Here is a 15007-nt window from a genome sequence, read left to right as displayed (position 1 = left end):
AAACCTGATTTGTGTGGCACTCTGTATGTTATGTCTGTCTGTGACTTTTGATGGCTGGGGTTTATTAGTCTTAGAATGACAGTGTTTTCTGTAGATATCTGAGCTGCAGCTGAGTGTGGACCGCACCTGTTCCTCATGAAATCTACCTTCAACCAATGACTGAGGGTCTTACCTCCTTAAAAGAGCTGTCAATTTCCTACAACAGTAGCAGCTTTTGTTACACTGGTAGTCATCTTGCCCTTGGTGAAACCAAGAATAAGATTAAGCTCCAATACTCTTTTACTTGGAGGAGCTTATTGCAATACACTGTCCCTGAGGCATTTTGTTTATATGTGTAAAGTTTTTTTTTTTTTGACTATGTGAGTAACTGCTTTAACTCTTGTTTTCTGGCGTTTCCTTATTTTTTCCTGTTCAGCAAACATTTAGCTGCACTTTATCACAACACTTTATCACAGTTTATCACAACACTCCAGGTCTGGGACTGGTAATGCTTAGCTTAAAATATCAAGTGGTGCAACGACAGGAAAATAAACTTTTGGGAGCCCTTCACGGCTGCAAAGTTAATGCTTTAAATACAATTGCACTCCTCACAGAGCCATAAAGATGCACTGGATTTTTTTAAAGGACTCTTTCAATAGATTTGGTGGTAGACAACACATTTTTCACCTTCCAAGGCGACTTGTAATTTTAAAGATAACTGATCATAAATATGTTCAGTATCCACTCCAGGAACCAAATGTGTTTGTGCGTAGTTGCAAACTTTTCCACTTAAATCAGTGGGCGGCAGCACATATGAAAATTGGTGCTTGTTACGTCGTTGGCCTCTGATTATAGGTTTAAAAGTACCTGAACAACAGCCAGTATGGCAGATGCTGAGGCCACTTCCAACAGTGTGGAAATTGTCATGTCTCCAGCATCTACAGAAGAAAGCATTTGCCATCTTTACCAAATAATTTCTCAACACTGAAGCAGGTTTCTTGACCCCCACCACAAGCTCATTCCAAAGCACCATTTCCTTGAGCACTATCGTCACCTCATTAGGGAATTTGGCCCCTTCACTGCCCTGTGGACAATGAGGTTTGAAGCAAAACACAGCTTTTTTTTAAGGTTGTTTGACACACTGGTTGTCTCTTGCAAATAAGCACCAGATTGTGGTTGCATAACACCAGTCATACTGTTAAACCATCTCTTGCAATCACTAAAACTGAGGTATCTTTTGATATGCTTAAGGATGATCTGAAAGACCTGGTAAAATGCAGATTCCCTGCCATTGGTTCTTGACCATTGAGGAAGGGATTGATAAAGGTGGCCCCAAGAGAGAATTCCTCTCTTCTAATGAAAGAGCTGAAGAAACATACCATCTATGATAGACCTGTGCAGAGCAGTTACCTGGTCTACAATTCAACAGGTTTTGTACACTGCCTCAAGAGAAGAAAACAAATTTTATATATGTTTAGCCATGCAGTATTTTTTTTAAATCTGAAAACTGATTTAATATTTTTTTTTAACTCTGAATTTCATTGTGCAACAATCAGAGAACAAATATTGTTTAGCAGGGAAAATGGTTGGAAGACCAGAGCAAAAGTTGTCTTAAACCAAGAAATGATACATAGAGACTCTGTTTTTAAGAATATTATTGCAGATCTGAAGAGGCGAAAGAGAGCCTCAATACAGAAAAGAAGCGCTCTCCCTTGGGATATTTTAAAAATATGAAATTATTATTATTATTATTATTTTTTTTTCTTTCCTCAAATGTATTTGTATTGTTCATACTTATTTATCTGAGAATAATGCTAAAATGTCTGTTCTTTTTCAGTTGGGGATTTGAGTAAGACAGGAAACAATATATATATATATATATATATATATATATATATATTTAAATGAATGTGTGTTTTGTTTGCTTCTTATGGAATGACACTTTCTAAGTCATACCTATTTCTTTTGAGGTTGATCATTACTATTAAAATATGAATTATTCACCTAAATTATATTTTTAGGTCAGTCCAGTAAAGGCGGTGAGAGCAGGCAGGGACCTAGTTCCATTAAAAATTTAGATTCTTCTGGAGGTATTGTTTAAAGAAAATCTATAAAAATAAATAAATAAATAAAAATATATAAATAAAAAAAGAAGAAAAAAAGTGTTAAAGCTGCACATAAACCTTGAACTTTTGTAAGTCAGTTTTATATTTTTTGGCTCAAATTTAACTTTTTACTTCAACAACAGGAAGGCTTCTTAATGTTCTTAAGCCTGTGGAGGGAGATGACAGTCTCAGCAGTAATCAGTGCTGGGGATGTGATTTAGTGAGCCCACATAAAGTTGGAGAGCACATAATCCGCAGCTTACACAAGACTCCAAGTAAGCTGTAGAACTTATTGTGACAGTTGTTGGTGTATTTATTTTGTCTCAAAATTTGTGGCTTTCCAGAATCTGGTCTTTCAATGTAGGTTTCGGGGCTTCTTAAATCCAATTGTAAAATTGTATTGTCAACCACAAATGATAGAGATGAAGTCATTCTTTAAATAAATAATTACACCCCTAGTGAATAACAATGAGTGTTCAGTGTGTGAGGTCTTGTAGCCTATAGTTTAATGGGTTGCAAAATCTGCAAAAGCCAGCTTTTGAGGCATTGAAGGTTGCAGCCCAACCGTTTCTTGGGGTAATATATATATATATATATATATATATATATAAATATATTTTTTTTTTATATTTTTTGTGCCCTTGGCCAGTCAAAAGGGGGTCCAGGGCTACATGTGGTTTTTGGGCCACCAGGTGAATCAATGTATATAGACCTAATTTATAACCTTGTGTATATACGACCCGGTCCCGGATAAAGCGGAAGAAGATGGATGGTGTATATGCATGTTGTCTTAACAGAAAGAGGGAAATGTATACGACACAGCTAGCATCATTGGCATTTTGAAGTGCAGCCCACCTGGTTGATGAAAGTGCTACTGGAGAGAAGGCAAGACTTGAAGATAGAAGAAAAATGGATGCCATTTGGTGATGAAGTGCAGGGTAAGGTTGTGACTGAAATAGCACAAGTGAACAATAATTCTAAGTATGTTCCAATGTGATGTCTTTTTTTATTTGATGGGGCATGGGGGGTTGTAAATAACTTCATTCAACCTTTGTTAGTTATGCTGCCCCACCATTCATGCACATACAACAATTGTGACTATAAATCTAGAGTTTCTATAACAGCCCAGAAACTCTTAGCTGTCCTCACCAAGAACCCCAGCAAGGTTTAAGGTCAGGGCCTTGAAGGGAGGAGTCAGCAGGTCCAAACATCATGGACCACCATGGAGCAAGATATGGCAAGATTAAATTTGAATCTACCACCTAATTTGTGATGTGCATTTAAATGAATCTAGATTGCTAATATTTCCACTTGACCATTTTGATTTAATACCACCCTACCATCCCCACCAGATCATTCCCTAGGTATTTTGCTCTCAAAACACCTCATTTGTCACAAAGAGCCAGAGGAATTTGGATCTATGGACAACTGGTCTAATGATAGAAGCAAACGAACAAGGGCAAGGCAGGGTATAGTCTAAACAGACAACAGTCAAAATGCAAAGAGCAGCTATACAAGTATTTCTAAGACTGACTAAAACAAGACTTCACACCAGATGAGGTCCAGTGACTCCTTAAGTGCAATTGTGTTGATTACGAGATGCAGATCAGCTGTCGGAGTCTGGAGACAGTGGGCAATGGCTCACGGGAGATGTAGTAATGAAAAGCAGAGAGACCAGGTACAGGGTAATATTTAGGGTATGGTTCCATCTGGTGGATGGAGGGGGAGGCAAAGACCAGATTCCTGACATTATCTTGGAAGATTTTTTTGTTTTTGTTTGAAGTGGTCAGGAATGGCAGCTTCAAAAGTTTTGAAGCCTTTCACTTGCTATGTTTATCCAATGAACATAATTGCAGAAACAACCCCAAATTCAAATGAAGAGTTTCAGCTAGCGCAAACTGGCTTTGGAAAAAGATGCCTTACAATGCCTGAGGATATGAATCATGAAGAGGCAACTATTGTTGTGGATTATGTATAAACAATATTGGTACAGTTTGGCACAAAGCGGGCCTGGCCCATCATTTCTCAGCCAGTAGGCTTACATGTATCTCAGCAGAGGGAAAATAGACATGATGATTCTGAAAAAGGAGTATGTCATATATATATATATATATATATATACACACACACATACGGATAAATGTACATATACATACATGCATACATGTGGGAGGCATCATGGCGGCAGCAAGCACGCAGAGCTGTGAAGCTCTGTTGCAAAATGACACCAAAACTCTGGTCTTACAGACATCTGCAGGTCTGTTTTCCACCAGACTTGCTGCAGTCTTCCAATTGATGCGGATCTACATCTTTCAGTGCCACAAACACAACTACTCTGCTTGGACAAGACATAATAGTAAACTACTCCGGCACCACTGGCATTCTTAAATATCTGTAACCGAACTTAAATCGGACAAAGCCGTCCCCTCCTTACACTGGCTGAACTGGGTCCTTTGCGGTGTCACTGGGTTGATATACCTGTCTGGCATCAAATTTTGTGCAATCCTTTCCACCCAGCGACAGCAGCAAATTTTGAGCGAGATCACCTGACCTGGAATTGTTCCCACAGTGGCCCGATGCTTGCGACCTGTAAGTCTAGAGCCTGTCCTTGTGGATCAACCATCTTGTCGTCTAGGGTGCGGTGACATCTCGGATCTTCCTCAACCTGCTGCTCCTACGACGCTGACAACAGACTATCAGGTTTTCGACGCCATTTGTGTTAAACCTCGGACTGTGTGTCCAGGACTAAGCATTAAGCCATGGACTTAGACTGTATCATCAAATTCTAAATGGACATACCACTGCAGCACTTATGGGAAAACTCAGGTTAGAAAATTCCATCAGATCTTGCATAAGACGACTTCTGCCTTTAAAAAGTCCTACAGACATAAATCTTCCTTTTATGTGCTCACTAATGCTTGGAACAATCTTTTGCAAGACATCAGAGCTGTAAGAACAAAAATTAAGTTCAGAAAGATATGTGTAGATCATTTAAAAGACATACAGTGGCAATCACTGATGTGGCTGTTGACCCTCTTTATCTAAATTATCTGTATTATCTAAATTCTCTGTCTTGTCTTTGGGTATGTGATTGTTTCTGTCTGTTTTGCTGTGTATCATGTTTGGAGTTGTATATTCTGCTAGCAAGAACCTGCGGAAAACTGAGTCAGACCCAATTGTTTTAATCATTTCCTGTTTAATAAATATGCATATATATATATACACATATACACATACAAAAATATATGGATACTGCTCACAAAAATTAAAGGAACACTTTAAAGAAACACAGATACATTAAACCCTCTTGCTGCAGCACGTGTGGGTGTGCCATCCTGGAGAATTATACAACCTGTGCAACTTCTGTAGGGTTAAGGAATCACCTCATACTGCCAGTAGAGATAATTACACAAACCAAAACGAGTGGAAAACCAGCCAAAAAGATCAAGAGGGCGAAACTTGAAATGACCTCCACATGTAACACCAGTATTGTTTTGAGGGTTTTCTAATTGTTGCCACTGAAATGCACCTGTTGTTAATTCCATGAACACCCAGCTGAAATTGATTAATGAGGCCCTCAGCTGCTTAACCAACCAGAAAATTATCAGACAGGTTTAATTCAATTCATGCCAGGCCATGCCATGCCAGGCCCAATACATAAAGTGTTCCTTTAATTTTTATCAGCAGGATATATACACACACACATATGCATACATATATATATATATATATATATATATATATATATATATATATATATATATGCATACGCACGCATACACGCCCCCCCCCTACATATATATATATATATATATATATATATATATATGCAGTATATATATGCATATACATTTGTTTATTTGAGATCATCATTAGTTGCAATCGAGCAGTGGCAACTTTTCTTTCTAGGGTCCAGACATTTCACAAGCAATTTACATTTATAGATATACATGCAAGTATCAACATATAATTATTCAATTTAAGTAATAAAACACTTTTTACAAAAATGAATGTGATTCTTACCTCCTCATTACATACACACTACATACATAACCCTATAATGGCATTGCTCAACATTATTAATAAATATTTATTTCATTTTAAATAAGTACGTTTTTAGTGATTATTTGATAATAACTTTGCTTTTTGACTGTGAAATAGCTTTTGGTAATAAGTTCCAGTATGACATGTCTCTGTACAAAAACACGCTTTCTGATGTAATTGGTTTTTTCTTTTGGTAAAAGTGAAATGACCATCCTCTGTGTGTCTTGTAGAACAGTTATGTGTATTTCGGCTAAATGTAAGTTCCCTATAATTGGTAGATGGTGTTATAATATTTCTGATAAAAAGCAATAGTTTTTTTTATGAAATTGAAAATGGAGCTAACATATACAGGACATTTAAATTAATTTTTAAATAAATATAATGCAATAATAAACAGTGGCTCTTTTTTCACACAGTTAAAAAGTTAATGGTTAGAACATGAATTAAAATAAATAAATAAATAAATAAATAAAAAAACTCGTAGCCAGCCCCTCCTGGACCATTCTATGAGTTTCATTTTTAATCAGCCTCCCAGAAGCATCACACCTGTTTACTCAGGGGTTTATATAAATATATGTATTATATATAAATAGTATAGCATTAATTACATTATACAACGAGACAGGTCATCCAATCACTGCAGTCCCATAATCCTAACCTTTTCCATGTTATTTTATTTTATTTTTTTTGTTGTTTTTTCATTTTTTTATATTTCATCTTGTGTTTTGGATATTGCGTGCACTTTCCAAAATATTGTTCAGTTGTTTACCAGACCAGAAAATGTATGTTCTTTGAGACATCGATTATTGGACGATTACGATTGTTCATCATTTCAACTTCTAATTTGAGCTGCAGTGATACAAGATATCATCATGCAATCAGTGATGCCTCATAATACCTACTTTTTCGGGTTGTCTTGCTGTTTTTTTTTAACATTTCATTATGAAAGGGGGAGCAGGGGTGTAAGGATGCCATAATCCAAAAAATAATAATGCTTCCAAAAAGAGTTATGCTCTGGTCAAAACAGATGCTTAACTTTTTTTTTTTTTTTTAAACACCCGAGGTGCAAACAAGACATTGTTTATTTGGATGCCACTGGGATCATAATATTAAGAAAGGGTAATAGTGCACCATTCTATGTGTAAGAGCTGGTAGTGTGGCGTCCTTTAACAGAATTATCCCCTGTATATTCATAACAAATGACCATACAACTGCTTCAGTGTCATTTTTCTTGGCCTCTTTTGTAACTGACTTAACTGAGAGCATGAACCAAAGACAAAGTCAAGACATGTGATGATGATTTGTGATGGCTCATTGTTTTGTTGCAGTCACTGGCTTACAACTTCTGTGGAGTTTCAATTCAGGTGTTGTTGGCTAAATACTACAACACTGTGACAGGGCAACAACATGAAGAATCTTTGAAAATTTCTATTTTGCATCACTGCTTGAGTTGTGTGATGAAAAATTAAAAGTACATTTGTAAAAAAACAGGAAGTGTTTGCGGTGCCCTCAAAAATATAGAGCTCAGTAAATATTATGGTTGATGTGACTTTAATTTCTTTATTCCTGCAGTTCCCCCAATCATTACCATTTGGCAACGCACAGATTTGGCGCAATGACACAAGCAACAACAATTGAAGAGATGGGTGAAGTTTTTGTCAGTGCAGCAGTTGTTTTCTCAAGTGCGCACTGTGGCAGCATTTTGGAAAAATGCTATAAAAGTCTTCAAGTCATGATGTCAAAGAAAAAGAAATGAGACCTTGATGACTCATGCCTTGTGGGGGACTTTGGGATACATTGTGAAATCTTTACTATTAAATGTATGATTCTTTTCTGTATCTTGCTCAACTGATGAATCACATTATTTATGTTCATTTTTATGGCTAGAATATTGCGAGACTGACGCCCTTCCAAAAGCACTTTGAACTGGTGTGACAGAAGGTGGCGGTAGACAAGGAGGGTGAGACCAATGCCTATCAGAGTCCTACATTCATCCTGAAATTCTTCCTACCTTAAGCTGTTTTGTGGACTAGATTACTCTTAGGCAAACAGTTTTTTTTATTATTATTTATTTATCTATGTTGAAATGTTAAAGATATTCTTTATGGATATTCAACAAAAAAATATCTACAAGGAATCATGGACATCATGGAACTGGGCCAGTCTAAGGCTAAGTCTATTGGTTTAAACAAGTTCAATGGTTTAAAATAATACTTTGAGGGGAAGATATACTTATACAACACAAAATCTACTTTCACAACTTCATATAGTCCATTGATTTGTTTGCACATATTTTGAATTTGAAGAGTAAATATATTTTAATGGCACATTTTTTATTTTAAGAATATAGTTTTTGTTGGCACATTTTTAAGCTTCAAGGGTAATCTTCTATTAATTGCATGTCATGACAAAAACCCAAGGAGCAACAAAAGGTGCTGAGGCAAAGCCAGACAGTTAAATACACTGAGGTTGATTAATTAAATGAAGACAGCTGTGGATCATTAACCTGCACCTAGATAGACTGGCAGGGAAATATATATATATATATATATATATATATATATATATATATATATATATATATATATATATATATATATATATATATATATATATATTACCTTTAAAGAGCACACATTTTGTTAATTGCATGAACTTTTGAGTTTTGATAGTAAAGTTGTTTAGTTTATACATTTTAAGTTTCAAGAGTAAAACTGTTTGGTGGACTATATGCACAACCTACTGTATTTTCCACACTATAAGGCTCCTAAAAGCTTTCAATTTTGTCAAAAGCTGACCATGCACCTTACAACCCAGTGTGCCATCTGGATCAATACTGTTCTGCAACAGCAGACTACATTTTCAGCCGTAGAAGTGGTGCATGCTGGGGTATATGACTTTGCATCTAGTGGATGCATAACTCTACTCCAGCCACTACTGTAGATTCTCTTGCTATATTATGCGCCTTACAATGCGGTGCGCCTTATAAAAGTTTTAGAATGGGCCATTCATTGAAGGTGTGGAAAATACTGTACTTCCCTTAAGAAATAATATATTTCTCAATATGTGGAGAACAATAAATTTACCGTGTATTCCATATATATGGAAGCAATATTTATCAGTATATTGAAATACTCCAGTTTCCTTGTGTTAAAATATACTGATCCATATATTACTCTGTATACTGAAATGTGTAATACAATACCTTGGAATTTAGGGATTGGGATTTTATCATATATATATATATATATATATATATATATATATATATATATATATATATATATATATATATATATATATATATATATATATATACTTGGATATGTTGCAGTGTATTCTGGCAATAGACTACAGTTAATTAAAGAAGGACACTTATTGAATGCAGGTCCTCCGGCAGTTTTTTTGCTTCTGCCCTCTTTCTGTTGTCTGAGTGGAAGTCAAATGACTTAATTGTGTCAAAACACCCATGCTAAAAATGCTGCTGGAGTGCTATGTTCTATATGCCATTTAGTAATTAATTGTCATTGTTTGTAAAGTCACGCCGGGACGTGATCAGACTTACTTGTTTCAATTATGTTTTTCATTTTCTGCTGCTGCCAGGTTCTTTTTTATGCCTGCTGGATTGCACCTAAATGAAAATTAAAATGATATATTTATATCTGTATTGGATACGTTTTAGATAAGTATTTTGAAAAACTAAATTGTTACTCTGGATGAAACATACTGGATTGCTTAATAATCATTATCTGAACAAACTCCATATATCAACCACTGAAACTGAGAAAGGGAATTAAAATGCACTTTTAATTTGTTCTAAAAAAAATAAAAAGTCATTCATGCAATTACAGAGATTTCTCGACTGATTAAAAACTATTCTTTACTTAACAAGTGACTAAATGACGTTACTGACATTATTTAGTACTTATCCTGAATTGAAATGATTAAATTATATACGTGCACATCAACCCTGGCAGCTGTTTCCTCAAACGCAGACTTAGTTTGCCGCTGCAATTGTGTTGCTTTTTGTCTTAACACCAAATCTCCCACCTGAAGAGATGTGCTCTGTCTCTGGGATTGAAGTCTGGCACGCGTTCTCCTCTGCACCATTTCTTCATTGCCTTGTACTGTATTTAGTATTTTTTTCTTGTAGCTGAATGTCTTTTGCAACAGATTCCTCTACAAGGTGTGGTCAAAAGACCCATCCACTTGTGTAGACACACATGATTCAAATAAACAAAAAAAACAAACATGTTACAAGTCAATAGTATTTTGCAGCATTAAATAAAATATGCTGATAAATCTGTTAACCTGGTAGTTTTCAGCAACTTCTGAGGGATGCAACTTCAGAGGGATGGCGGGCTTCCCTGCCGAACATCAAATAGAATGAGGAGAATTTTGTTGTCGACTGCTTTTTGGTGCGCAAACCAAACATGACTGTACAGTACAGACAATGATGGAACTGTTAATGTTCCAGAGACACCACACCTTTTAAAGGACCGTGTTCACCAGTTCCTCCAAGGCAGAATCAATCCTTTGGGTAACAGCACATGCTTTGGAATAGACATTCTTTGTGAAACATCACGGATTGTCAAGTATAATTTTGACATATAAAGGAAAACATAAGGGGGCAAAACATTTCTTGGTGGTGAACATTTATATAGTCATACACCACATAAGGCTTTGAGTTTTTTATTTATTTATTTTTTTTTTCTTCTATAGCGTCTCTCATATAGTTAGACATTTTATTTGTTTTTGTCTTTTAAACGTTTGGTACACGTTTGCCGTTAATAAAACTTGTATTGTTTCATTGGAATTGGTCTCTTAGTTTTGAAATTTCCAATATCTTAGTGTTGAATGTATTGAGTGAAGTAGTTATTTGTGAGTGTTGCCATTTACATGGTTTCCTATGGATAAATGTCTGTATTAATTTGAGCATCTGTATTTGAAAGTGTTTACCTTTTAAGGATGATCTCAGAGAAAACTAATCATATTTCAGTGGGTAACAAGTCACTAACATTGATAAAAATGACAGTCCAAATTTTCAATTCAATAAAATTCAATAAACTTGGACCCCAAAGCATATTTTTTGTCACAAACTGAACCCCATATGAAATCAGTTTTTTTTGGGAAGTTATAACTTGTCCTTCAATTTTCGTGTCGGCCAACGGGGGGCGCAAAAGCGCCGAAAACAAGAAGTGTGTGAAAAGCAACGTCGAAGAACGTTGGAATGTGTCTTCTAACACGTCCTCAAGTGGAAGATATATGTCAAGGAAACGTAGACAAAGTTCAGGACTTTGAAATCAAGAGCTAAACATGAGTGGAAGAGGAAAGGGCGGGAAAGGACTCGGTAAAGGAGGCGCCAAGCGTCACCGTAAAGTTCTCCGTGATAACATCCAGGGAATCACCAAACCGGCGATCCGCCGTCTGGCTCGTCGCGGTGGAGTGAAGCGTATCTCCGGTCTGATCTACGAGGAGACCCGCGGTGTGCTGAAGGTGTTCCTGGAGAACGTGATCCGTGACGCCGTCACCTACACCGAGCACGCCAAGAGGAAGACCGTGACCGCCATGGATGTGGTGTACGCGCTGAAGAGACAGGGACGCACTCTGTACGGATTCGGCGGTTAAACTCCACGCTCCGCTGTTAGCAGACAACAAAAGCTCCTTTTAAGGGCCACCACATGTTCTTAAAAGCAAAGACTCCTCATATCTCATTTCTGCGAAATAATTACATGTTATTATCTTGTGACTTTTATTATAATACAGATTATTTTTATAAATGTAAAGAGTGCCATAAATTCAGTCCAAATTATGTTAAAAAAATTCGATTCCTAAATGAGCTACATTAGCACATAACACAAAATGTATGTCTTTGTAGGGTGTAAATGAGTGCTCCCTTTAATAGTGCTTTAAGCCTAGTAAGATTTATCAACATTTTAAAGTGAGACAATTGTCCATAATATTAAAATGCTTACAAGCAAGTACACTAAACAATTTTATTAAAAGTACTCAGAAATATGAATCAAATATTTGAAAACTTCTCTTTTATATTTTTCAAGTAGCTTCTTTTTATTTTAATAATTATCATGCAAACTTTAGCAAAATTGCTTTGATTAATTAAATAAATAAATCTATTCATTTCCAAGTAAGAGCTTTCACACAGTATATACATTGTTCTCCTGGGGTCAGCTAATCATCTTATGGTTATTGTTGTTGTCCCCCAAATGTGTATGAAAAGACATGGACAAAACAAGGCTGTTATCTTAGTTTCCAACGAAAGGATGGCTGTGTCCAAATTCGGGTTCTGCGTCCTCCCTGGGCTGCGTTTGTCGGCCAGTGACATCACAGCGCAGCGACAAGTGCTGTCCAAATCCAACGGCTGCTTCAAACGCGCCCAGCGAACACGGCCTTCCTTTTCCCAAATTGAAAGGATCGTTCTGGTTTAACCCTACGCTGACCGTATCCCAAGATGCATTGCGGTCTGCCCCAAAGATTTTTTTCTGGCAACAATGGCGGACGTTGATGTGGGACGCAGAGTCTGGGAAAATGTCACTTTTAAAACTTGAAATTGTTACGTATATGGTTTATAAGATTAAATAAAGCATGTAAAACATATTTTGATCTTAAATATTACAATAAGAGTCCTTTTGTAGCACTTTCGGCTCGTAAACTAGATTCTGCCGCGGTTTCCCAATTCAAACAAAGGTTTAGCAAGAATGTGTTAATATGTATGTTAAAGTCTATGGGATTTTGCCCTTCTGGGACCAGTGGTTACTTCCTATTTTAGAACGCGAGGAGATGGTCAGTCCAGTTCTTTCTATGTACAGTCTATGATGGTAACTAACATGATGAACCAGAATATATGTCTCTTTCTGTCTGAGAGGTTCTCTGAACAGTCTGGACATTACATAGTTTATATTAACAGAACAATTATGCATACAAGTTACTTTGAATTTCAGAATTTCATTTTCATAGCAGAAGGTTACTGGACATATTTTAGTATACAAAGCAGACTAAAATAAACCAAGCACCATATCTGATGTTGTCTGGATTTATGTATTAATGTTTTATTTCTTAGCTAGCTTTACAGTGTTGGAACTTCACTTGGCCTCTATTTAAATTGTAGCTTTAAGGTTTTATAAAGTATATCCCAGTCTCACTTTATAAACCTTCAAAGTCCAACACTCACTCCACATAGTTAAAATAAAATCCAGATTAATTTATTTTGAATGTAAAATCAACACACTCTATTTAAGATTCATGGCATAAAGCAGTAGAAAGGAATCTGATCCTGCTGCAACTGCATAACGACTCAGCCAATCACAAACGGGGAACGACACAGTGTAATTTACATACAGCTGGTATAAAAGTAGCCGCCACTCTCATAAGACTATTTTCGTTCATCGACTGAACAGGAACCATGCCTGAACCCGCCAAGTCAGCGCCCAAGAAGGGCTCCAAGAAAGCCGTCACCAAGACCGCCGGCAAAGGAGGCAAGAAGAAGAGAAAGACCAGGAAGGAGAGCTACGCCATCTACGTCTACAAGGTGCTCAAGCAGGTCCACCCCGACACCGGCATCTCCTCCAAGGCCATGAGCATCATGAACTCCTTCGTCAACGACATCTTCGAGCGCATCGCCTCCGAGGCGTCTCGTCTGGCTCACTACAACAAGCGCTCCACCATCACCTCCAGGGAGATCCAGACCGCCGTGCGCCTCCTGCTGCCCGGAGAGCTGGCCAAACACGCCGTGTCTGAGGGCACCAAGGCCGTCACCAAGTACACCAGCTCCAAGTAGACGGACCGGCTCGATCCAAACCAAACCAACGGCTCTTTTAAGAGCCACACACTTGTTCTAAAGAGCTGTATTTCTACGTATTGATGAACTAAGACTTGTTATAAAACTTGATAATTAAGGAACTCTGCACTTTTGTCAATGTAGGATCAGGCTGGTTCCAATGAAACCAAAAATAGACATTGCTTCTTACAGAATAGATGCTGGGCCTTTGTTGAAACATAAACATATCAATATATGTTTAGAATCCTTGGAAGAACTGGACCAGATTTGCCGGTAGACTGCAGTTTATTTACAATGTAGTAACACAGTCTGACCAGATGATGGTGACAAAGACAACTTTAATTGTTTTTTTTATTTACACACTGCAGTTATTAGAGTCCAACAAATTATTAAATCCGAATTCACATAACTGGGGGTAATTATTTGAGTGGTTCTTTAGATGAGCCATTCACACTGCATATTACTCCTCACATAGAAAGTCCTTCCTGGTTGACCATGTCTTGACACAATGATGGGCCCAAATACATTTTCAATCAAGATGTAAAGTCAACCAGAAGCTCATTGGGGACTGGCATTTGATATTGAATGGGTTTGTTATTCGATGTTCACCACTGACGTGTTGTAATAGAATAATTTTGGAAATACACCTTTTTTGTCAATTGTTTACAGTAAAACACAGAACACAGACTTTCAGCAAATACAAATATTGTCTTGGTATGGCGTAATTACAATAATAATAAACTGAACATTCATCAAATAAAGAACAAGAAAAAATAGTGGTGTGTCAACATTTTGCACCACAAAAAATATAAAAACGTGGTCACTGAATTGGCTTAATTTTGTGAGAAATCAGGTATTTTCTATAAGTGACATCAAACTCGCTTTGTCCTGTGATAAAATATACTGTCTATGGTTGTATAGAGTGTTGCCAGGTTGGGCAGTTTTTTTTTGCTCAAATTGGGTCATTTTTTGCACAATCTGGGTGTCAGAATCCCCACCCTAATCCCTAACTTCTAAAAGACTATATAGTACGGGACTATCTAGGACACCATACTCACCATTTATTTTTTTCTAACATGATGTC

General features: G+C 36.8%; 2 protein-coding genes across 3 annotated transcripts in view; both read left to right on the top strand.

Moving 5' to 3' along the window:
- The first annotated feature begins 10352 nt into the window (after positions 1-10352).
- Positions 10353-12000, top strand: LOC112156973 (histone H4). The gene has a single exon (XM_036214055.1). It carries the CDS (start codon positions 11445-11447, stop codon positions 11754-11756), a length of 312 nt encoding a protein of 103 aa, XP_036069948.1. The 5' UTR covers positions 10353-11444; the 3' UTR covers positions 11757-12000.
- A 1481-nt stretch (positions 12001-13481) lies between these two features.
- Positions 13482-15007, top strand: part of LOC112156958 (histone H2B 1/2) — a 2758-nt gene continuing 1232 nt past the window's right edge. The window contains exon 1 of one of the 2 annotated variants that reach the window (XM_036214038.1): positions 13482-13859. In XM_036214038.1, the coding sequence (XP_036069931.1) occupies positions 13549-13859 (311 nt within the window). In that variant the 5' untranslated portion in view covers positions 13482-13548. Of the gene's footprint in view, positions 14703-15007 lie in introns of those variants that run through there. The other variant, XM_024289334.2, reaches the window with a different exon arrangement.

Source organism: Oryzias melastigma, linkage group LG1 (genome assembly GCF_002922805.2).
Source record: "Oryzias melastigma strain HK-1 linkage group LG1, ASM292280v2, whole genome shotgun sequence".
Classification (NCBI taxonomy): domain Eukaryota; kingdom Metazoa; phylum Chordata; class Actinopteri; order Beloniformes; family Adrianichthyidae; genus Oryzias; species Oryzias melastigma.
This window is presented reverse-complemented; position numbering and strand designations above follow the sequence as displayed.

Bases quoted from the DNA above. Each gene is read 5' to 3' on its own strand.
- LOC112156973 (XM_036214055.1), top strand. From the start codon at position 11,445: ATGAGTGGAAGAGGAAAGGGCGGGAAAGGACTCGGTAAAGGAGGCGCC.